Source organism: Saccoglossus kowalevskii, chromosome 19, assembly GCF_978046115.1.
Source record: "Saccoglossus kowalevskii chromosome 19, keSacKowa6.1, whole genome shotgun sequence".
In the NCBI taxonomy this organism is placed as follows: Eukaryota; Metazoa; Hemichordata; class Enteropneusta; family Harrimaniidae; genus Saccoglossus; species Saccoglossus kowalevskii.
This window is the reverse complement of record NC_140659.1, coordinates 10,988,553-11,015,295: the sequence shown is the minus strand read 5'-3', so window position 1 is coordinate 11,015,295 and position 26,743 is coordinate 10,988,553. Positions and strand designations below refer to the sequence as shown.

The window sequence follows — 26,743 nt, the reverse complement described above, 5'->3', positions numbered from 1 at the left end:
TTATGTTTTAACCATTTTCTTTATTCATTATATTACATACATTGTTTACATCACAATGGTCGTTCAATTGACAAGCAATTCAAGCTAAATTAGTACTTTTGTGGACGTGCAATAAGATGAACAAATATGAATACTTTTTAAAACCATACCAAATAATGCTGCTGTTGTTAGGTGTCTCTATCACCATGTCGTGTTACCTGTCTACTTTATTTCTAACACACCTATGTTTCAACTGCCACTCGTTGTATCATTAATGACTTTCGTAAAGGTTTGCACGACTACCATTTGGTTGAAGTACGGTTGATACACAAAACAAGCGGACCTATTATATTATCTGTTTTTAAATCTTGTGAAATATTTCGCTAGTGTGCTAGAAGTGTTGTTCTAACTTGTTTACTGATTAATCAGTGCGTCGCCATGTTATGAACACACTATTCTAATAATATATACCTCAAACACCTTCAGTCCACAGCATAAGCCTAGCAAATAAATGCACTGTGCATTGTATTTTGTTTTACTAAAGCCCTAATTGTGTATTAAGAAGAAGTTCCAATCAAATGAGGGCAGTGGGTCAGGTTTTCATTACGCTTACTGAACGTTGAGCACAGGTTAACATGTTTATACTACTACCACATATAAAACACAGAGTGCGTAAGTGTACACTGGGGTTAACAGCGCCACCACCGCCTCATGCATCACAGTCGTTCATGTTATTGCTTTTAATACATTGTAGAATGACTTTATATAGTCATCTATGAAAAGCCTTTGATGACGTATTGACAACTTTCACGCTGTTTGTTCTAAAAGCTAGGCTACTCTACTTGTGATGTATGTGTGGAAGTGACGTAATACAATAAACCAAAAACTGGGAATTAGTTTTAAAAATCTCCAACTTCGACATTGACAAGACAATGTAATATATATATATCCATGTCGAATTCTGTATTTGCATTTACAAATGGTGTATGTTTCTGACCTAATGGCGATTTACTATAATTACATTCTATTATTAAATCACTAACGTACACTTGTTACCCTCAGCGTGAACGTTGTCAACTTGTCATGTTGGAGGCACTCAATACAAGTAGTAAGTACTACACTAGACGATATCTCTATACGTCCTATGAATCACAGCAGAATAACAGGCATTATCAGCACCTTTTAATATAATAAAACTACGCCCAGTTGCTCTTTAAGTACAATTATGATTAAATAATATGCTCAGTAACATGCCATAACTCTGTATACCATTGAATTGAAAGCCATCTCATCTGACTCTCGCCAGATGACCTGCTACCAGTGTTTTGCCATTCACAAAATAAACAATGGACTTCTAGTTTAAAATATTAAGGGTTGTGCCGCAAATTTGGGTAACAAATTTGCTAAGATGGGCAATGATTGTAGCTCGAGATTGACCACAATTATACGAAAATCAAAGAAATTTAGTATTAAGATTTGTCAATTTTCTCATTTTTGTGACCACAAATGTTTTAATTTCAGTAGACGACATACTCGGAAATAATGTTTTCCTCCAACACAATCTCTCGGAGAAAAAAAAATAATATACCGGTGTAATTGTTTTCATCAACAATATCAGCAACAGGTCTCCCAGCTAGTGCATATACAGTTCATGAATGCGTGGGCAGACACACAACTGTTTTTTTTTCAAGATAACCATGGCAGCAGGAGACTAGTTACAGAAACTATAACCGTGGCAACTCTATTAATACTTTGTTTACGTTCTGAACAATGTCTCGCTGCTAGACCAACCAAATTTTATCATCAGACAAATATTTACATAATTATTTAAACTCAAAAATTCACTTTATTCTTCACTTTCCAACACGAAATGAATCATCTGTACACGATACTTACACCAAGAAGCTATTTCATTTACAGTTTAAATGTGTAAATTATTGACTGAGTTAGTGCCAGTATAACTGGTAAATAAAGGTAAATATGTTTCTAAATGAGCACAAATTATTTGTAAATTAGCTTTTTTAAATTTGTTTTGTTTAGCGAATGCGCGAAACTCGTGATTAATTTGTTCAACCGTGATGTATCTGCAAAATGGAGAGCATGACTACTAGTTTGTTGCCAGATACAGCATAGTTTATCAAATATAAATCACCTTCCCTCTAACTATAATTGTGAAACAATCAACTAATTTGACACGTGAGTATTACCTGCCATTTCCCAAATTCACGTGACCTTTTACACTGGCGTGAAGTGATTTACATTATACCAAGAAATGTAATCGGATTTTGTTGCTGACTGTTTAACGTCATACCCACATCAATATACTCTTACGGATTGGGTAAACACAGAATTCAAACCATCTTTGAATGCATCTAGCATAGCATTTGGGCATGGCAGATGCATAATCACCGTGTCGCACACTATTATAATCATCATAAGGCCACATACTATACAAACATTGAATACTGTTAGATTTAATCTTTCGATTAAGCTGACAGAGCAACTCAGGCTAATGCAGGAGCTCTATGTCAAGTGTCAGCTAGGGGCTATGGGTCATATTGTCTTAGTAATCAACTTTAAACTGACAGAAAACAACCTGTCTATCAACTAAGCAAACATGCTTACGTTAAACTCTCAGTACTGCAGGTTGTAATCGTGGGGGAAAATAGGACCTTACCCCGGGTAAGAATCATAAGTCAGCTGCAAAATTATGTTCCCTCATCTGCTTGGCATGCTAACTACGTGTGTATACCAAATACTGAACATTTTAACATAAAATAAATGAAATCATTGCATTTCAAAATCTGTTCAACAAAATATCAATCAAGCCAGCCAATAAAAAAAGAAATGAATCGCAAAGGGAACACATTTGTCTACTGGATTCCTGTATCGTTTTTCCCACATGAATGCAATTGTTGAAATATTAGTTTTGGTAACCAATTCAATATGCAAAATAGATTCGTGTGACTTATATTAATTATTATATAAAGAATATATGGAAAAAAAACTATAACAAACACTTGGAATGATATTCATCAACAATTACAAAATATAGCTAGGAAATAGAGCTTATTTTAGATTGAATGAACGCATAATACCGTTTAAAAGTTCAATGAATGAACAGATTAACAAAATATGAAATTTGTTTTCTCAAATCTCTGATACAGATCACATGAATTAACAACTGCCTAATTTGCATATTGAAATGACACACAATAACAGGAAATTTATTGCAGCAAAACCATGCTTAAATATAACAACACCAAACCCTTTAGCTATTGCGTAAGATACTGTCTGTGTTCAGTGACATTCTCCATTTTCTTTGCCATTTATTTCAGCGTGTCCATTGCACTCACAATCGCCATTAGTTGATGGACTAAGCAGCAATTCCTGCATATCGAGCAGTACCGTATTAAGGGTCTCGCGAAACACAAGAGAGCTGGTTTCTGGGTTGCTTCTCAGTGCAGTAATAGCAAAGAGAATGTAGTCCTCATGTGGGTTATATGCTGCCCCATAGCCGTTGGGTACCACGGGACCGTAGCACATAAAACAATCCAATCTTGTTAACACCTGCATGAAATAAAAATACAAATTACAGTTCTCTGTTAGTAGTTGAAATGAAGAATTCAGTGGTAGTTATACTATTATTTACCAAACTTTAACACGTGCAGATATGTCACTCGCGAGTATATGAGAACTTGTCGCCCGGCAAGCAATTCATTTTCCACACGATGCATTATGACGGTGACATAACATTGCCAAAGGACATCCAAAATCATTTGTGTGCATGCGCAATTACATGACATTACTATAGTTCGTCGGTGTGTGTCCAATGATGTAATAGCCAAGTTATTTTTTTTTTTCTGTAGGGAAAGAGGATCTCCTTCCCCCTAATAAGTATGTGAAGAGCATCTGGTGGCTCTGAATGTACAAATAAGGTGTGGGAATGACCATAAAAGGGACATGATGCAAATGAGTAGACCATATAAAGTGTAGACGAAGGTGGGGGGTGGCATTCCTCTTGTTCGACTTTCAGACAGCACTGACCGCAGCAATGATGGTTTCATCATTTTAAGAGTAGAATTGGTATGCCCACTCACTTGTATAGATCGATTGTCATTCTATAACCTATATAGAATGAACATAGACTTCTTATTCATTGAAGGCCGTGTCTTACATTCAACCAATAAGCGTTCTCTACACAGAGCTCAGCGCAACACTTATCATACTGCGAGTAGATGTGCGTACATCACCTGAACAAAATATGCGACATCTGACCAATATTTCGCAGTCAGCGAATATTATCCATCTCTTTGCCACTTCAGTTGCGATTTTATCCACTAAATACCGAAATATCACACTATATCCTTTAGTGAAATGCATCATGGTATTGAGTTGGCTATGACGTCAGCTATAGGTCATCGAAGCAATGAATTTAGGGAGTGGGTAACACTACCTCATTTTCCACATCACATGTTCATTCTTGTGTGCAACAAACGATATGACGATTGCATATGCGCGCAGGGGATTCTGGGTGTTATGATGTCGCCATTTGTGCGTGTAATGTATCACGGGACATTATATTCTGGCGGTTTAACTTCTTAGGGTTTTAGTACAAATAATATATTGAAAATGTAATACCGAACATTCTCGGAAATGTGTGCTAGATCAGTGTTACATAATACCTTATATCTGATTCGCAAAACAAACAACTTCCCATGCGAAGTATATGTTGGTGGGTTGGTCGAATGCGGTGCACACATGTACTAACAAACTGACACGGTCGTAGGCATTCACACTAAGAAACGAGACCGTCGCTGATAGACATTGAGTTCTGGTAGCATTGTCTTTTCCAGCAGGATTATATCCAGAAAAATTAAAAGCGCCATTTAAAACAATATTGAAATGAAACCTTGTTGTTGATGTTTTGGGAATAAATTACGGTGAATTTTCCATAAAAAGTTTACGGGTTTTAAAGATTTAGCCTGTCAAATGAAATGTTGTTATCTGCCTAAAATGAAAGGTTGATGACGTGAAAGTTTAGCTTCCCAAAAGTAATTTATAGAAAATGCGAAATGATGATGAAAACAAAACGGGCGGTAATTTTCTTTCTGTCGAATTCATTTGCGTGTTATGTAGAATACAGTAAATTTTGATTGGCTCAACTCAATTCAGAGGCAGATACGAGTTAGGAGATCGCTCCGGTAACTGTGAAGGCACATGCAAGGAACACAAGTCGTTAGTTTTTGTTTTCTACATTTCGTTGTGAATGTAATAATCGGGTAAACATTACTTTGTGCGATGTTGCCTCTGAAATACCTGTCCATTCAAGTACAATGTACGACTCATTATCGAAATAATTAACGCTATCACAAACCACGGTCCTGTGCACAAACACACAGATACATGCATTATACATAGTGATACGTACTTGACTGGTAGATAATGGAAACAAGTTACTGTCTCTATAGGCTACATCTGCGAATATTGCTGGTGTCGGCCATTTCAGTTCTTTCGCTAGTTCCCTCAAACCGAGGAGATGACAGTCTACGCCGTAGCCTAGAATAGTCTGAAAGAAAAATGTTCTCAATTATACAAAAAATTACTCACAAATTTATAGATTGAAATTTGAAGATGAAGCAGAAAAGAAAGACGAAATACATAATGCCAAAAAAGATTGTTTTGTTGCCCTCAGCGACCGACCGAAAAATATGAAATATCGGGTCGCGTTTTTTTTTTTTTTAATGGGCCCAAATATTAAAAACTCTTCATTTTAAGCAGTAAAAAAGTGTTTCCTCAAAAAATTAAGGATCCCGGACCGTTTTTTTTTTTGATTCCCAGAGTCCCCGTAAGTGGCGAATTTGAACCTCGGGTTGATCTCTATTTCTTTGAAGTTCACATACCTTGGCTATTTACGATACTCTTAGTTTTCACGATTTTTTTTAAAAAAAGCGACCGACCTACCAAATTTTTAAATTTTTCGACATAAGTTTTTTTTTTGGTCTAATATAAAACTGCAAATGAAGCATGCTGATTGGTCTAGATTGCGTATGTAGATTATAACACTTAAGTCCAATATTTTATAAAGTTGGACGACATGTTGCATACAAACAAATATAACCGTTCATCTGTTCACGATGGAGGCCCGTTACTCTAAACGTATAGCTATCTGTGGATAAATAGTTCGGAACACCGATTACAAAAAAACGTCTACTACATAATCTATTTATCGCTTCCTGTAGCTTTTATGCCATGTGTTAATTAGTGCACACATTAAACGGAAAATGGCGACAATGAGATATATGGGGTGTCGGTTTGAGTGAAGCACCATAATTAGTATGCCATTAAAGCGTACATATCTCAAGGCATTTTAAGATTTGAGAGCAGAACAAAACGTTGTCACAGCGCAACTGCTACAACTGAATCCGGGTAATTTGGATTTCGTATAAGTAAATTTGTTAATCGACAAATTGATTGTCACTCGACTTATTTACAATTTAAAACAAGTTTAATCATTTATCGGGGGAAATTCTTTTGTGGGCATGCAGCGCAGATATACAAGAAGCTCGGCATTGTCACTGTATATTTCGCTAAACACTGATTATATACTTCGCACTTACCTGCACCATGTATTCCGTTTGATGATCAATAGCGGCTCTCATTAGCTGTTTCTTTTCATGAACCTACGAACAGAACATACACAAAACATGCATTAACGTTTCTGAAAATATGATGTGGTCAATAAGCGGATGCCATAATGCAAAGCACGTACCGCAATTGTATGCGTATGTTTTTGCAACGCCAAGCACTTGACAATGCAAGATGGTGCAAGATCCGCAATCTCGGAATTACCAATAACACTTACTTGGAAGCTGCAGACAAAAGAAGTGATTTGAACGTCATGCAAACAGGGGTACATTGGCATGTCTGCAATAGCATTCCCTTTAAATAATTCGAGTTCCTAACTATTACAGTCGTGACTTACCGTTGCATAACGTTTACCACTCATTGTCTCGGCAAACCAAAGTGCTTGCATTGACGCAGACCTGATGTTGTCGACTCTTCCATGCTGAAAACGCCGCAGGGAGGCGCTCTCATATGTATGTGTTAGATGGCCGTGCATTCTGTAAATATTTAAACGTATATTATCAAAATTATTGATTATGTATCTCCAGCGTGATAACAACCGCATGTGGACATGATTTTCCTTTTGTTTTCACTTGATAACATTCAGAAATAAATTATATGTACATGTTAAAATGAAACACCATGAGATACACGCGACTCTTTAAAATGTAAAACAAACATTGTTTCAGAAAAAAATACTGTGCAGTGATGTTGTCTGTTATTTCATATCTCGGTATACCATTCAATCAGTATATCTTGCAATTGATTTCAAGGTTTAAAGAGAAATATGAAGCCGATGTTCATCGTTGTACAATACTTACGTCAAAAATATACAAGCTTGTTTATTCCAATACACATTTTGAAGGCAACTAACATTTCGGTACGTACCTAAAAGTCATTTTCACGCTGTAAATTACTTATTACCACCATCAATTACGTAATTATAGAATGTGCAAGAAAAGTAAATCGAAATTTTAAAACAGGATTCTATGAATCGTCAACATCGACTGATTCAATACTAATTAAAATCTGTCTGGTATTATTAGTAAATGAAAACATGCTTTCAAGAATAAGAAAAATATTTACCTGTAATATACGACTTGTAAAGCAAGTTGGATGTAAGCATCTGGACTCATATTTTGTGATTTGGGGAAATTCTTCCCGTAATCCGTAAATCTTGTTATTTGTAGATCGAGATCCTCTGCAAGCCTATGAGAAAGAAATATGAAACATTCAATTTGAGGGTTTCGGAATAGGTTACCTTTTGCGTCATCTCGGCAATAATAATATTATAGAATCGTGTTCATTGGTTTGAGCTTCACTTTACATCGTTCGGTCTAAAACACCATGTGTCGTAAAAATGGCGAAGTATGAAAAGTTGGCAGAGATGTAAGCTTACAAATCAATTTTTTGTTTGGCAATTTCGCAATCATCGTAAAATTGTTGAGAAAGCAGTTTCCAGCGTAGCTTCCTCGGATAAGGTAATTCACATATCGACTGCGCTCTGAGAAGTTTCCGTTTTCTCGTATCAGAATCTCTGTGTAGAAAAGAAAAAAAAAACAATTTATTAATTAATTCCAACCTGCTTGACTAGACTTATTTACAATAGTCGTATATCCAGTACAACATATCTATTTGAATGAGATTTACACACAGCCAGATCCCGGAGTTTGAGTTTTGTGATTATTTGCTTTTATATTATACGCATTTTACACTTTCATCACTTCGCCAACAGAGGGCACCTGCACTTTTTACGGCGTGTACACAAATTCATCATCTGGCAATCTCTGCATGTATTATCGATATACCCGACATAAATGCGCATTTCTACAACGCCCACCATGAGCTTTATTGAGTTATATGAACAAATACAAATGAACCCACTCGGGAATTTACTTACAGATATTTCAGTAGATGTTCTATAAGTTGTACTACAGCGACACCTTCCGATGGCGAATGTTCGTATACAAGACCTGCCGCACCATCGTCGCTAACAATGAACTAATGGAACGAGAAATATAATGCAAATTTTAGTGTCAAGAATTCATTATTTAACCTACTTTCATCGATCACTGATATAATATGTTTTATTTTTAACAACCTTTTGATATACACTTAACATAGCAGTTTGTATAATACGAACATAAAAAGTTTTCTTGAAAAATCAGTGTCATCGAAAAGCTAAAAATTATGAAGCTGAGTTTTGAAACATTTGAGAAGACTAAAATGTATGTTTCGTACCTGCATAGTTTTGTCGTACCATCTATTTGCTGCATTCTTATCACTGCCACCACCGTGAAGCATCTGGTGAGCCATGTGGACATCGTCTTGATCGATTGGTTTGTCGATATCGGTCATTGGGAAACCTAACGACTGGTCTAAACATACCATAAATATACATCGTTCGATCATATCCAACGAATCTCGGTTTGTGGAATCTAAAGGTGAAGAAGATTTAGTGAGTACAGTTTATCACATTAATTTCATATATAGTATTTGCACATTAATAGTGCCCAAATGTCTTTCCTAAAATTCCTGAAGACGGTGGAAGATCTATTTTTCCCTTTGTAGTAATATAAATATCACTGTAAATCATGGAAGCACTTTCATGTTTTTCATTAAAACACACCGTTTTAATTGAAAGCATACTGTTGTAATTAAAAACATGTGTATCATATACTAAAATAATTGTATTTTCTATCAACACAGTAGTGTTTTATTGTTTTTAGACAAGTATTTTAGGGAGTTATTAAAACACTTTTTGATTCCAATGAAGCACATTGTAAACACACGGGGATATAAATATGTCATTGAAGTGTTTATTGATAGAACATTCAGGGACTAGTGCATCAAACACCATGCGAGAAGTATTAAAACACTTCGTGAGTAAACATTATGATATATATGCCAACTAGACAATCATCGAAAGTGACGTAATTTAATTCAGCACATAATGAGATGGGCCATGACATGACCTTCAACAAATAATTTTATGTCAAGCACCAACCTATATGGTCTTGCCAACCTAAGTTGTAAATGTGTCATATTTTGAAACACCTAGATTTACAGTGTACTGAATTGTCTGAAAGATCAACTAACTATACGACTTGATATACTATATTATGGCCATTGCAAACGAATATGCAACATTTACAGGATTCAAGGTTTTTCAAATATTTAATCAATCACCACTCTCGCGGTGGTGCAAGCATTTTTTTAGATTTAGAGACCGTTTTAAGCGATAAATAAATGATTGGCAACAAACAGCATACTGTATGATGCACTCGGACACAAACATCACGTGATGCTGTAACCCACAAGTCATCTACGAAACGAACCTTCCATAAGTCGTGCTCTTGATGCAGCCCATTCATGTCTTCCGTCTGTTGTTAGGATACCAACAGGTGGCGGGTCTTCTTCATCTTGCATTGCTATAGTTACTATTCGCTTTAGCTGGGTTAATAAATTCTCTTCACTTAAACGTTTAAAATTAACTATGACATCTAGGACGAAGAACTGGAAATATAAGAAACTAAAATCAAATTTCTTGGATGAGATCACAGACAGGAACATCATGTTGTAGTCAAGATTTGATTTACACAGATGTCTAGAATGATATTGTTGTAGTAGCCATACAAAAATACTAATTCTTCAGCTAAATCTAGTCGGATAACAGACATTAGTTGAACGTACCTGGTTTCTACAAATTACTATTATATGTTCCGGTTCAGGCATTAAACTACATCCGGGTGATACTAGACTATCTTTTGTTATTCCAGGTACACGATAGGTTGAAAATAAACGGTAATATTGCTCCATACATAGTAGCTGACCAGGTTTTCGTGATCTCGCTCGATCGACCGGCAATGCGCGTCTGTAAAACCAAGTATAGGCAGGCGTTACTTTTAGGCATTACTCGATCATGACCTCAATTCAGAAATATATAACCCCATCCCCATATTGCTGGTGTTCGATTGCGCTCCAACAACAGACCAACACCTTGGAATTAGTTCCAATACTAATTTTAGCCGATTTAGTAGTCCTTTCCGAGGCGCCTAGCAGTCCATTTTGACTGTAGGAATACTTCTACATGGTCAGAAAATGGTCAAGTATTACTATGCATGTCATTCATGATGTGGGTCACATGGTCTGTATTGACCAATGATTAGGCTGGGATTAACAACAAATTTCTTGAAATCACCACTCTATCAGAAGGTCAAGCAAAAATAGGTGTTAGGGAAAATATTAAACAGTATTGTAATACCTCTACCGCTATCTCTGCAATACATCTACTGCTATCTCTGCAATACCTCTACCACAATCTCTGCAATACCTCTATCTCTGCAATACCTCTACTGCTATCTCTGCAATACCTCTACTGCTATCTCTGCAATACTTCTACCATTATCTCTGCAATACATCTACCGCTATCTCTGCAATACCTCTACCGCTATCTCTGCAATACCTCTACCGCTATCGTTGCAATACCTCTAACGCTATCTCTGCAATACATCTACTGCTATCTCTGCAACACCTCTACCGCTGTCTCTGCAATACCTCTATGGCTATCTCTGCAATGCGTATACTGCTGTCTCTGGAATACTTCTACCACTATCTCTGCAATACCTCTACCGCTATCTCTGCAATACCTCTACCGCTATCTCTGCAATACCTCTACCGCTATCTCTGCAATACATCTACCGCTATCTCTGCAATACCTCTACCGCTATCTCTGCAATACCTCTACTGCTATCTATGCAATACGTCTACTGCTATCTCTACAATACCTCTACCACTATCTCTGCAATACATCTACCGCTATCTCTGCAATACCTCTACTGCTTTCTATGCAATACGTCTACTGCTATCTCTGCAATACCTCTACTGCTATCTCTGCAATACTTCTACCATTATCTCTGCAATACATATACCACTATCTCTGCAATACATATACCGCTATCTCTGCAATACCTCTACCGCTATCTTTGGAATACCTCTACCACTATCTCTACAATATCTCTACCGCTATCTCTGCAATACCTCTACCACTATCTCTACAATATCTCTACCGCTATCTCTTTAATACCTCTACCGCTATCTCTGCAATACCTCTACCGCTATCTCTGCAATACCTCTACTGCTATCGTTGCAATACCTGTACCGCTATCTCTGCAATACATCTACCGCTATCTCTGCAATACTTCTAACGTTATCTCTGCAATACCTCTACCGCTATCTCTGCAACACCTCTACCGCTTTCGCTGCAATACCTCTACCGCTATCTCTGCAATACCTCTAACGCTATCTCTGCAATACCTATACCGCTATCTCTGCAACACCTCTACCGCTGTCTCTACAATACCTCTATGGCTATCTCTGCAATACATATACTGCTATCTCTGGAATACCTCTACCACTATCTGTGCAATACCTCTATCGCTATCTCTGCAATACCTCTACCGCTATCTCTGCAATACCTCTACCGCTATCTTTGGAATACCTCTACCGCTATCTCTGCAATACATCGACCGCTATCTCTGCAATAGCTCTACCACTATCTCTGCAATACCTATATCGCTATCTCTACAATACCTCTACCGCTATCACTGCAATATCTCTACCGCTATCTCTGCAAAACCTCTACCGCTGTCTCTGCAATACCTCTGCCGCTATCTCTGCAATACCTCTACGGCTATCTCTGCAATATGTATACTGCTATCTCTGCAATACCTCTCCCACTATCTCTGCAATACCTCTACCGCTATTTCTGCAATAGCTCTACCACTATCTCTGCAATACCTCTACCGCAATCTCTGCAATACCTCTACAGCTATCTCTGCAATACCTCTACGGCTATCTTTGCAATATGTATACTGCTATCTCTGGAATACCTCTATCACTATCTCTGCAATACCTCTACCGCTATCTCTGCAATACCTCTACCGCTATCTCTGCAATACCTCTACTGCTATCTCTGCAATACATCGACCGCTATCTCTGCAATACTTCTACCACTATCTCTGCAATACCTGTACCGCTATCTCTGCAATACCTCTACCGCAATCTCTGCAATACCTCTACGGCTATCTCTGCAATACGTATACTGCTATCTCTGCAATACCTCTATTGCTATCTCTGCAATACCTCTACCGCTATCTCTTTAATACCTCTACCGCTATCGCTGCAATACCTCTACCGCTATCTCTGCAATACCTCTACCCCTATCTCTGCAACACCTCTACCGCTATTTCTGCAATACCTCTACCGCTATCTCTGCAATACCTGTAACGCTATCTCTGCAATACCTCTACAGCTATCTCTGCAATACCTCTACCGCTGTCTCTGCAATACCTCTACCGCTATCTCTGCAATACCTGTACCGCTATCTCTGCAATACCTCTACCACAATCTCTGCAATACCTCTATGGCTATCTCTGCTATACATATACAGCTATCTCTGCAATACATCTACCACTATCTCTGAAATACCTCTACCGCTATTTCTGCAATAGCTCTACCACTATCTCTGCAATACCTCTATCGCTATCTCTACAATACCTCTACTGCTATCACTGCAATACCTCTACCGCTATCTCTGCAATACCTCTACTGCTATCTCTGCAATACCTCTACCGCTATCTCTGCAATACCTCTACGGCTATCTCTGCAATACGTATACTGCTATCTCTGCAATACCTCGACCACTATCTCTGGAATACCTCTACCGCTATTTCTGCAATAGCTCTACCACTATCTCTGCAATACCTCTACCGCTATCTCTGCAATACCTCTACAGCTATCTCTGCAATACCTCTACGGCTATCTCTGCAATACGTATACTGCTATCTCTGGAATACCTCTACCACTATATCTGCAATACCTCTACCGCTATCTCTGCAAACCTCTACCGCTATCTCTGCAATACCTCTACCGCTATCTTTGGAATACCTCTACTGCTATCTCTGCAATACATCGACCGCTATCTCTGCAATACTTCTACCACTATCTCTGCAATACCTCTATCGCTATCTCTGCAATACCTCTACCGCTATCTCTGCAATACCTCTACCGCTTTCTTTGGAATACCTCTACCGCTATCTCTGCAATACATCTACCGCTATCTCTGCAACACCTCTACTGCTATATATGCAATACGTCTACTGCTATCTCTGCAATACCTCTACCGCTATCTCTGCAATACTTCTACCGCTATCTCTGCAATACATCTACCGCTATCTCTGCAATACCTCTACCACAATCTCTGCAATACCTCTACCGCTATCACTGCAATACTTCTACAACTATCTCTGCAATACCTCTACCGCTATCTCTGCAATACCTCTACCGCTATCTCTGCAATACCTCTATTACTATCTCTGCCATACCTCTACCGCTATCTCTGCAAAGCTCTACCGCTATCTCTGCAATACCTCTACTGCTATCTTTCCAATACCTCTACCGCTATCTCTGGAATATCTTTACCGCTATCTCTGCAATACCTCTACCGCTATCTCTGCAATACCTCTACCGCTATCTCTGCAATACCTCTACCGCTATCTCTGCAATACTTCTACCACTATCTCTGCAATACCTCTACCACTATCTTGCAATACCTCTACCGCTATCTATGCAATACCTTTACCGCTATATCTGAAAAACCTCTACCACTATCTCTACAATATCTCTACCACTATCTCTTCAATACCTCTACCGCTATTTCTGCAATACGTCTACCGCTATCTCTGCAATACCTCTACCGCAATCTCTGCAATACCTCTACCGCTATCTCTGCAATACTTCTACAACTATCTCTGCAATACCTCTACCGCTATCTCTGCAATACCTCTACCGCTATCTCTGCAATACCTCTATTACTATCTCTGCCATACCTCTACCGCTATCTCTGCAAAGCTCTACCGCTAGTCCTTTCCGAGGCGCCTAGCAGTCCATTTTGACTGTAGGAATACTTCTACATGGTCAGAAAATGGTCAAGTATTACTATGCATGTTATTCATGATGTGGGTCACATGGTCTGTATTGACCAATGATTAGGCTGGGATTAACAAAGAATTTCTTGAAATCACCACTCTATCAGAAGGTCAAGCAAAAATAGGTGTTAGGGAAAATATTAAACAGTATTGTAATACCTCTACCGCTATCTCTGCAATACCTCAACTGCTATCTATGCAATAGCTCTACCGCTATCTCTGCAATACCTCTACAGCTATCTATGCAATAGCTCTACCACTATCTCTGCAATAGCTCTACCACTATCTCTGCAATAGCTCTATCGCTATCTCTGCAATACGTGTACCGCTATCTCTGCAATACCTCTACTGCTATCTCTGCAATATCTCTGCCGATATCTATGCAATAGCTCTACCGGTATCTATGCAATAGCTCTACCACTATCTCTGCAATAGCTCTACCGCTATCTCTGCAATATCTCTACCGCTATCTCTGCAATACCTCTACCGCTATCTCTGCAATACCTCTACCGCTATCTCTGCAACACCTCTACCGCTATCTCTGCAATACCTCTACCACTATCTCTGCAATAGCTCTACCACTATCTCTGTAATGCTCTACAGCTGTCTCTGCAATACCTCTACCGCTATCACTGCAATACCTCTACCGCTATCTCTGGAATACCTTTACTGCTATCTCTGCAATACCTCTACCACTATCTCTGCAATACCTCTACCGCTATCTCTGCAATACCTCTACCGCTATCTCTGCAATACCTCTACCACTATCTCTGCAATACCTCTACCGCTATCTCTGCAATACCTCTACCGCTATCTGCACTATACCTCTACTGATATCTCTGCAATACCTCTACCGCTATCTCAGCAATACCTCTACCACTGTCTTTATCAACTTTATAGAACAGAACATAATGCCAACAGCACTACATCGAATGGACCCGCTTACATGTGCTTAGACAAGAAAGGAATCTTTTAATGACACTAGAAGAGTGTCAAACTAATACGAGTAAGGCATACGCCGCAGGACGTGGACCACACGCAAACATGAATGTCCAATGGTCCAAGAGAGTTTAGCATTTGGCGGCACTAGGCTCTTTCACTATAGCCGGCCTTTCTAGTGACTGAACAAATGTACCTATGCTTCCTTTAAGTTTCTATTCTACATGATTTACATGGTTTCTACATTACACACTATGTATAATGACATAAAGGCGGCAATACAAGTCATTATTCACAGGACTCCCCGAGGCAGGCAGTTTGCCAGGTTTTGCAGTGCCTAAGTCCTTTAACACGGAAACTACATATAAAATCAGCTGACCTTAGGTAGAAGATAATAGCACAAACTGTCGCTTTACAACTGGGGAGACATGATAATAATTAAACACTATAATTCTCTAGAAAAACAGTTCATTGAATAGGTAAAAATAAACCTAAGAAACTTAGACTGGAAGGGCTCATTTTTTTTAGACCCAACAACTTACTACTCTGAGAACTAGTACTGTGGTACTATCGCCAGGATATCAATGCAGAAGTACACTGATAAAAATAGGCCTGTCGAATAACAAAATTGTTCACAGCACAATTTGGCATTCCAGATATCTCTGACAGGGTGAGCCACTGCTAGGTCTAATTCAGATTTAGGAAATACCAGGGAAGGTAGTAGGTACATTAAACACTATATGACAGTATTGATCATGAATTTGCAACTGGGTCCTTGATTTCTACTACTCTTGTCACTTTTGATAACAAATGCAATATATCTCTATCATAAGTCGATCTCCATAAGTCTGGCGCTATTTACATGATTGGAGGCTCTCCGACAATTACCTAAGAGAGAGTTCTCTATCCAAATGTTGATATACATGTGTTCAACAACATCACCAGGCATCACCAAAAATTTATCTTGATATATCTGATGAATACGTATGGGGATGGTTATTTGATTAACGTGATTGGAGACCAACAGACACTGGAACCCATTGCCCGTGTTGTATTTCTCTGACTTTAGTTCCACACAAAAAAAACATTACACCAACCACTATTAAATAATACAGGGCGAGCTTAGGGCTATAGTTCAAGCATATGACGCCATTGATTCAAAGATAATGTCTTTGATCACATCAACTGCTAAAAAGTCTCCCTAACAGAATATCTTCATCGGCCATTATTAGACAGAAATATTCCAGAGGACAGTAGGTCTGAACCACTTTGAGGATTTCGAATTGACACAATTGTTTATTTGGAACTTCAGACAGAGTAGCCGCCACTTAGGTGTATTCCTTTGAATACCTTTGTATTCTGCTTGAATCGATAACTTAATATCGATTAGGTGTAGGGTAAGTAAGGTTAAATGTATACAAAATAACAAATTCGTCTACGTGATGATTTGCTTCCATTACTACGTCTTCCGCAGTTTCAGTCTATGGAATATCAAGTACTAATCGAATGCCGGGTGCTATCGAAAACCTCACACAACCGATTTCCGGAAATATCGAGGGTTATATTTCTGAACAGTTTCTCTTCTTTGAAAACTATTTAATGCGATGTTGAGAACTGTATTAAGTCAGGCAGCTGATGCAATCGTGGTTGTCTTCGCTCTATTATAACAACATTGTAAATGTGCAATTGTTTCATTTCGATGTTTGTTGAAAATACATCTTTTTTTGGATTTTCAGTTGTTTATTTGCATTAAGCAAAAAAAAAGCAAAGATTTGTAAAATGACAGAAGGCACAAACGTAAGAAAAAAAGACACGCACCGCACTTTGTTTTGGAATAGAAACAGTTTTCTTAGCCTTACTTGGAAATACAAATAACCTATTCTCTGTATTACGCCCTCTAGCGATGCAGTTTTTTGTAACGTTAACGGGTGTAAGAAACTTTGTTTACATCGCCGATATTGCTTTAATTCTTTGTCGTCCATCAATTTTAATACATTCTTCCATACTAGAAAATAATAGACATGAACTTACGCATCAATTACGACTTTATAGTCCAATATACCCGATATTAGCCTTGCAGCAAACCTGCAAATAGAAAACTTCACATGTGATATACTGTCAAATACTCCATTTTCGCTTGAAATTGATTTTCGCTGAAGGAATGATTCAGTGAAAATAAAATCCAGTGAATATACCTCTTTCCTATATTTTACATTCAACTCATCAAAACAAAACACCCAAAACGTATTTTCGGTGAAAATTATTTCCAGCTGAAATAAATTATTTTCTCTAAACGCCTTTAGTATTGATTTTTTATCACTCTACGTTTGAAGACCTACAATTTTATTGCGCATCTGAAAACATGCCAAGTCAATCTTTTGAGTTTCATTCATCTTTTAGTGGAAAGATCTCTCAGGTAAATTTCGCTTAATCACTCAGTACAGTGTAAGACAACTGTTCTGCATCACTAATGGATCTGAATATATTGTAAATGTTTCTTGCTAGAGGGATTACAATCAAAGGTTCTTGTTATCTGATAAAACCAGTCCGAGAGTATACGTTGCATCTGTGACGATCATGCCACTGGTGGCGCTCTTGCCAATGCCGTGCCAGCATGGGTATATGCGACTCAGCGGAGTACGTACGTGACATGAGTTTTAATAATTAAAGCGGGGGAGTCTTTATACGGAAATTGAACCTTTGCGATTTTAGCGTGAGTTGTTGTCATGGCCTTGGACACCCCTCCGTCTACTTACTTTAACTGTCCAGCTTGATCATGGAACGGTTGTTTCGGGAAAACCATGCCAGGGTTAGAACTTATCGGTAGTGGTAACGGATTTCGAAGATACATGTCGTCAAGCCACCAATCGTACACCTGAGAAAGATAAAAAATAAAGGCAATAGCCGAATGATCCTAAAATACCCCTGGTAAATTAAAAAAAAAAAACGATCTTGGAAATGTTTTATTAAGTTGTGATCCAGCTAGTAACGACAAATGTTATTAATCCCGACCCATCAAATAGTATAGACAACAAAATGAATACTTTCAGTGACCCAACACTTCAAGTGGCAATTAAATGCGTTTCCATTTACTGCCAATCAAATCGAGTGTGCATTTTTCATCAGTAAGAGACAACACTGAGTAATTTTAACAACCACATCAACGATTGGCGACACAATCAAATACCAGTATGTTACACTATTTTGGACACACGTTGCCAGCCATATTCTAGCTATTTACCAATACAGTACATCGCCGACTTGAGAAAATGATAAGATAATAGGGTGAAATAAGAAATGTACAATCAGCAAGGAAAATAGACTATCGCAGCATTGAAAGGACACTTAAGTTACTTGTCCGCGATGAAAAAACATCAGTGCAGTCACATTGTAGATGAATTAATTAATGGATCTTTGACATGTCACGTTTATTGTCGTATCACAACGATAACTATACTCATATAACTAGTACATATTTTTGTGTTGAGGTGTTCGTTGTTTTTTTTTGTTTTTTTTAAAAGCAGTCCTTGGCACGTATTTTCAGTTTTGGTTACATTTAAATATTATTACTAAAAAACATAAATCGGAACATTGCCGACATTATATATTGTGGGGAAATCGTAGTTTCTAATGTAACCATAACATTGATGTTAGACTGAAAAATCTAAACCGCCAAAGTCTGTTGAATAACCATGTTAATGTTACTTCGAATTAATTGATCACGTTCTATTCACAGGTAGTTGTTCGCGCAGATTTAGTTAGTAGAGGGCACGGTGGAACTCCATGCAGCACCGTACACCGAGATTACATTGTGTATTGAATTCTATTTGTAATTGAAAAGAAAACACAACCTCGGAATATTTTATTAAATTTCTTGCCAAGAATGAAACTCCATACCCGTACTTTCTTCGTTAAAATAATCAAATCGGCGTTAATTTCAAACAAAAAACACGCTCTACATTTTCCCAAGGTTGGGTAATTAAATTACTCTATACACAACAAAACCAATCCAATTTCCAATACAAGAAAAATAATCAATTTGCTGAACAGAGGTTGGTTGAAAATGCTTCCGGCAGTAGAATGAAGTCTATAGACTTAGTTACTCTACCGTTTTAACGCCATTGAATGTAAAGTCACATGATCTTCAGCCTATATAAATAGCCCCAATCGTTAACGAACAACAGCGCTTTACTAATCATTTTATTTATCTGTTTTCATCCATACAATAATATAGGCCAGGTTTCAAAAAATAACTCCTAACTGCTTATCTAAGAAGAATATATATATGTATATATATATCTAAATTTGGAAACATCTAAATAAATGTACACAAAATTAGCAATATTTACCCTGATTTCGAATAAAACTATTTTTCGAGCTCCACAACCAAAACTATGCTATTATGTCAAAGATATGATATATTGTCGCTCTTAAATCAATTACCAAACATAAATATGATTGGATAAGGAGGGTCTATATTGATCCTGGGCATTGCTACTGTATATTAAATAAATACTTTGTTAATAATGCTCTATATAGACGTGAGGGTACTATCCAAAACATGGTGTTTGTGAACTAGTACATTACTAGTGTATATTAAATAAATACTTTGTTAATAATGCTCTATATAGACGTGAGGGTACAATCCTAAACATGGTGTTTGTGAACGAGTACATGACTAGTGTATATTAAAGAAATACTTTGTTAATAATGCTCTATATAGACGTGAGGGTACTATCCTAAACATGGTGTTTGTGAACTAGTACATTACTAGTGTATATTAAATAAATACTATGTTAATAATGCTCTATATAGACGTGAGGGTACTATCTTAAACATGGTGTTTGTGAACTAGTACATTACTAGTGTATATTAAATAAACACTATGTTAATAATGCTCTATATAGACGTGAGGGTACAATCCTAAACATGGTGATTGTGAACTAGGACATTACCAGTGTATATTAAATAAATACTTTGTTAATAATGCTCTGTATAGACGTGGGGGTACAATCCTAAACATGGTGTTCTTGAACTAGTACATTACTAGTGTATATTAAATAAATACTTTGTTAATAATGCTCTGTATAGACGTGAGGGTACAATCCTAAACATGGTGTTCTTGAACTAGTACATTACTAGTGTATATTAAATAAATACTTTGTTAATAATGCTCTATATAGACGTGAGGGTACTTTCTTAAACATGTTTATTTTGAACTAGAACATTACTAGTGTACATTAAATAAATACTTTGTTAATAATGCTCTGTATAGACGTGAGGGTACAATTCTAAACATGGTGTTTGAGAACTAGTACATTACTAGTGTATATTAAATAAATACTTTGTTAATAATGCTCTGTATAGACGTGAGGGTACAATCCTAAACATGGTGTTTGTGAACTAGTACATTACTAGTGTATATTAAATAAATACTTTGTTAATAATGCTCTATATAGACGTGAGGGTACTTTCTTAAACATGTTTATTTTGAACTAGGACATTACTAGTGTACATTAAATAAATACTTTGTTAATAATGCTCTATATAGACGTGGGGTACAATCCTAAACATGGTGTTTCTGAACTAGTACATTACTAGTGTATATTAAATAAATACTTTGTTAATAATGCTCTGTATAGACGTGGGGGTACTATCTTAAACATGGTGTTTGTGAACTAGTACATTACTAGTGTATATTAAATAAATACTTTGTTAATAATGCTCTATATAGACGTGAGGGTACTATCTTAAACATGGTGTTTGAGAACTAGTACATTACTAGTGTACATTAAATAAATACTTTGTTAATAATGCTCTATATAGACGTGAGGGTACTATCTTAAACATGGTGTTTGTGAACTAGTACATTACTAGTGTATATTAAATAAATAATTTGTAAATAATGCTCTATATAGACGTGGGGTACAATCCTAAACATGGTGTTTCTGAACTAGTACACTACTAGTGTATATTAAATAAATACTTTGTTAATAATGCTCTGTATAGACGTGGGGGTACTATCTTAAACATGGTGTTTCTGAACTAGTACATTACTAGTGTATATTAAATAAATACTTTGTTAATAATGCTCTATATAGACGTGAGGGTACTATCTTAAACATGGTGTTTCTGAACTTGTACATTACCAGTGTATATTAAATAAATACTTTGTTAATAATGCTCTGTATAGACGTGGGGGTACTATCTTAAACATTGCGTTTCTGAACTAGTACATTACCAGTGTATATTAAATAAATACTTTGTTAATAATGCTCTGTATAGACGTGGGGGTACAATCCTAAACATGGTGTTTCTGAACTAGTACATTACTAGTGTATATTAAATAAATACTTTGTTAATAATGCTCTGTATATCCGTGGGGGTACAATCCTAAACATGGTTTTCTGAACTAGTACATTACTAGTGTACATTAAATAAATACTTTGTTAATAATGCTCTATATAGACGTGAGGGTACTATCTTAAACTTGGTGTTTGTGAACTAGTACATTACTAGTGTATATTAAATAAATACTTTGTTAATAATGCTCTGATTAGACGTGGGGGTACTATCTTAAACATGGTGTTTGTGAACTAGTAAATTTACTAGTGTACATTAAATAAATACTTTGTTAATAATGCTTTATGTAGAAAGTGGGGGTACTATCCTAAACATGTTTATTTTGAACCTGGGCATTACTAGTGTACATTAAATAAATACTTTGTTAATAATGCTCTATATAGACGTGGGGATACTACCTAAACATGTGTTTTTGTTTATTTAACTGGGACATTACTAGTGTACATTGAATGGTTACTTTGTGCTATGTATGTAAGTTACACCTAGGGGTACTATTAAATGGTTACTTTGTTAATAATGTCCTATATACATATTACACATGTTTATTTTGATCTTGGGTATGATTACTATTGTACATTAAATCTTCTCTTCGTTGGGAATTGCACTGTGCACAATTTAGAATGTTATCAGTTGGACTATTAATGATGTCATATCTAAATCATGCAACTGTAAATACGCATCATATACTAAAATACGGTACTTCCACTGACGCCAGCAGACACGAGTGAATGCCGAGAGTTCCAGCAATTAGATTGGTGCGCGAATATTGATTCCACTCTGGCGGTAATCGCTTACTTATATATAATTATATATTTTTATATGTATTACTTGTATATTTCCAGTTCGATAAAATGAAACGGCGCAGTGTTTAAAGTGAAACTATAGCTGATATAACGCCGCCTAGTATGCTAATGTTGTTGACAAAACAGTGATATATTACACATGAACGTATGTTTGTTTGTGTTTTGCACTACAATTCACCAGAATCTTTTTAAGCGATATGTTTGAACGACGCATATAATGGGCGGTAAGCGGGTCGTATAAACATTTGGTAGCGCGAGCCAAGTTCGGCAGTATGTGACTCCAAAGTATGTGGTATGCACATGTTCTGTACTACGCTACACAGTGGATGTACGCACATCATGCATGAAGCAAAAGTACGATACACATACGGCGCCGCTCAACTAATAGTCTGGGCCAGTGAATTCCTTCTTCAAAATATCTTTACCCTTCAATGAGTTTGAATAAACTGTTACATTAAAGTAAATTTCATTAGATATTTGCTTAATTTGTCTGTACTGGACGAGACTGTCTGTATCCTCGCTCAGAGCACCAGTAAGCGATTTGTCCAACGCAATAATTGAAAAGTAAATAATGACAGAAACCACCTCCTTCGGTGAAAGACTACAAGGTTACGATTGCAATCTAACCAACATTTTGGTTAATTATGCGGGATGAAATAACATGTGCCCATTAATTTTTAAAGTCAATAAAGCATAGAATATCTGAAAATAATAATTTCAAGCCATTTCTTTGTCTGACCCAAACTTAAAGTCTCCCATGTTCTGCGCGTCTTGGTTTGCGATCCTTTGCAGTAATGAGTCTGGATAAGCAAGTCATGTCTACAGAGACTTGACAGTAGATTGCAATCAGTAATTAAAACAGAGCTGATATGTTCTCTTAATAGCTAGTCGATCAGATTTGCTTCGCGGTAGCACTTAGGATCGGCTGAATGACTAATGATAAGCATATTAACTCGTTCAATTAATGTCCTGTATGAAGCCTTAATATTTGAGATCTTGTTTTATTTAAAGACAGCATTTGCGTGGACAAGGATAAATAAGAAAACTAAAAACAATTTTCCACACACAACAAATATTAACGGAACCAGTCAAATGTTTATACAGAAATTATTTAATAAGTTTAAAGCATAAACGATCGGGTAGCTCATTCATTTCTTCATTATTTATAAATACTAATACATTTCTCAGCGATACCAAAACAACATTTTCCCGACACGTAATAATTCTGAAAGCCTTTCAAAAATCAAAAAAATTCCATCAGATATCCATATTCCACCTAGAATAGATTTTGATCGATTTATAGAAAAGAAGCATGACTGCAAAATGTTTTATAATAACCATATAATGAATCACGTTATAAGTTGTATTCCAATTTGCCCGAACCGGTGTAAGTTTTTCATCAACGGATTTGACCTCTATTTTTTGTTCTTGGACATCGTCGACATAATAACCTTACCGTAGTATTATTCCTTGATTTTCTACCCAACCTGATCGTGACACGTATATACGTCGTGTTTATACAAAACACCTGCATTGCTTCGATCATCTCCTAAATGCCATTCACGCACACTCTCGATATCTGTATCTACATAGTACGCAGTCATAATACAGAGCACGTAAAACGAGAAAATAAAACTACCGGAAGCCGAAGGTGATGTCATAAGTACTATCAGTATAACAACTGATTACATAATTCATCGTGATCTAAACATGCTCAGAATAGAGCCAACCTAATCAAGTCAATTATGACGTCATCATTCCAAGCATTCTAGATAAGATTATGCTTGAGTGAAACAATCAAACTATTTATAGGTTATTCAAAAACAATTTGGCAAAAACCACTCACGTCAGGGGTGTGTTGATATTATAAATGAAGTGTATGTAGCAAGACGTTTTCCAGCTTTTCAACATTGATATTGAGTACATCGAATTTATTGCTCAATTTCGAACACTGTACGGCAAGAGTCTCTCGATGTCTTATTGCGGATTCTCTAAACAAGTACGTATTTAAAATTGCTCGCAAATTAAACATATACTATTCTAATTTACACAGCATTTTGGCAAAAGTTCCAAACATTCGATAGTTTAAGCTCTATTGTTAATTACACAACAATAAATATTGTGGGCACTGTGCTGCCCAACGTTGCAGCATACATCGATCTTTTACTTTCAATGTTCGCAAACTTGCTCATTGTCAGTATAAGCTGTGAAAAGACGCTGTTGCACAAATGATAAAGAGGTCATTTGTGGGTAATTTTAGAGATAACGTCCTGTATATTTTCCCTGACAATGAAAGTCTTAAATCGTATCAGTCAACGCATAGACCGAGTAGTAGTGCAATTGCTACGGACGGACTAGTGGGATTCTTGAACTTGAAATATTGAAACACCGCTAGTAAATGCTCAAGCAACGCATAATACAGGTAATATATCGATTTACATCTGAAGGACACTATGCATCCATGCACGGCAATGGTGGACGCGTCCAACTTCTTGCGCATGCGTATTGCGGGTTATGATAACTTTCATCAAAATGGCGGCAGTGTGCTACTCATTAAGCTTTAGTGCTGCGTCTTACGTAATTACTACGTTTTCTTCTAAGGGCGATGACTGCCTAATCACATAACGCATTAAATAAACAGTCTTGTGTCGCGCCACACTGACCGCTACTCACCCAGTTTCTTTTCGTCTCAGCATATTCCAACAGCTTTTGTTGTAATCGCTCACCTTCCCCGCCGGCCCTTCCAAATTCTTCTACTATCTTCCTCGAGTTCTCATACTGTTCCACAGATAGTATCGGCTTCAAAATTTGTAAATACTTTTCCAAAGTTGCATTCAGAGGGGGTACTGGTAATTTTGGTAATGGCTTCTGAAAATATACAAGTATGCATAATATGTATTTAACTAATATAGGTGTCTGGCCCATCTTTGTGAGTTGTCTTCCAATGCTCAAGTACCTCCAACTCTAAAACCAGGCATAGAAAATAAAATTAATTTGCAAATAAACATAATATGTATTCCTTTAATGGATCATGCAAGAGATATTGGTCGAAATATACATTTTTCTCAAAAAAAGTCGTGTTGAGTCAGATTACCGCGGTATATTCAACAGAAACATCGCCAAACATCAGTGGACTCCGTGCTGGAACTGTGGTAAATGTACTTTGCGTGAAATCGAACGCACATAACAAGTGTAATCGACTTCGACAGTTTAAACACAACGTAACAAACACGCAAGGATTTAAATCATTTGTTTCGACGTGTTTATTAAGTTCGATTTACAAAACCCGGTGTTGTTTCCATACAGTTATTTCGGCAATTAATGTGCGTAATTATACTGCCAGGTTTTGACTTTTTCTTCTGATTAATAATTACGTCATACGTGACCCGAGTACTTAAATATGACACTACCGTTAGGTTCAGGAACTGAGAAGTTGGATAAAACGTGTTAATATATTTTTGGTATATTTTCTCTACTTCGATCGATGCAGGGGGTGAAAAAACATTTGTAATAATTAAAATATTCCCCGTAATCTGTAGGTGACGGTATTAACTGTAGTTACCATATATTATTTGCTGAACATACAACGGAGTTTATCAATATAAAGTGTATATTATTTTGTTGGAGTTGAAATTGCATTTCTACTTTATATGATCTGAAAGAAACCTCTCTCTAATCCCTGTAATCACCATAAATGCTTTATAGTTTGTACAGTTCATGAGATATCTTAACCAACAAAATCCTGAAATGGAATTTAGAGACTCTTGACAAAATGACAAAATTATGTCTGATTCGGTGATGCTAGTGCTCAAATGTTTCAGAATTTGTTGCATACAAACTGATTTTATAATTTTATATAGTGATCGAAATTATAAGTGTTTATTTAACGGCTGACAATCCCGTAAGACAATTAAAAACGACTCGTTTCAAAAGTAACAAACAATATCTAACAGAAATGTGCAAACCACGTTCCAGACGCCGTGACGTGTGCGGAATACCTACTTGCGTCTCGTCGGGAACATTTCCACTGGTACCTGCCTGCAT

The 26,743-nt window shown here is 36.8% G+C and overlaps 1 protein-coding gene across 1 annotated transcript; it reads right to left on the bottom strand.

Moving 5' to 3' along the window:
* On the bottom strand, positions 1 to 26,743 carry LOC100369252 (choline O-acetyltransferase-like). Its single transcript, XM_078014386.2, has 14 exons — positions 26,702 to 26,743; positions 25,373 to 25,567; positions 18,290 to 18,408; positions 17,565 to 17,618; positions 10,300 to 10,480; positions 9,945 to 10,122; positions 8,848 to 9,044; positions 8,507 to 8,607; positions 8,006 to 8,143; positions 7,693 to 7,815; positions 6,965 to 7,103; positions 6,600 to 6,662; positions 5,411 to 5,548; positions 1 to 3,549 (listed from the first exon to the last, which is right to left on the bottom strand). Exons 1-14 carry the CDS (start codon positions 26,741 to 26,743, stop codon positions 3,280 to 3,282), a joined length of 1,938 nt encoding a protein of 645 aa, XP_077870512.1. The 3' UTR covers positions 1 to 3,279.

Coding starts and splice junctions, on each gene's coding strand:
- LOC100369252 (XM_078014386.2), bottom strand. CDS start 26,743: ATGCAGGCAGGTACCAGTGGAAATGTTCCCGACGAGACGCAA. Junction 9,045..9,944: donor AAGAGCACGACTTATGGAAG/GTTCGTTTCGTA, acceptor CTTCACCTTTAG/ATTCCACAAACCGAGATTCG. Junction 7,816..8,005: donor GCCAAACAAAAAATTGATTT/GTAAGCTTACAT, acceptor TCTTTCTCATAG/GCTTGCAGAGGATCTCGATC.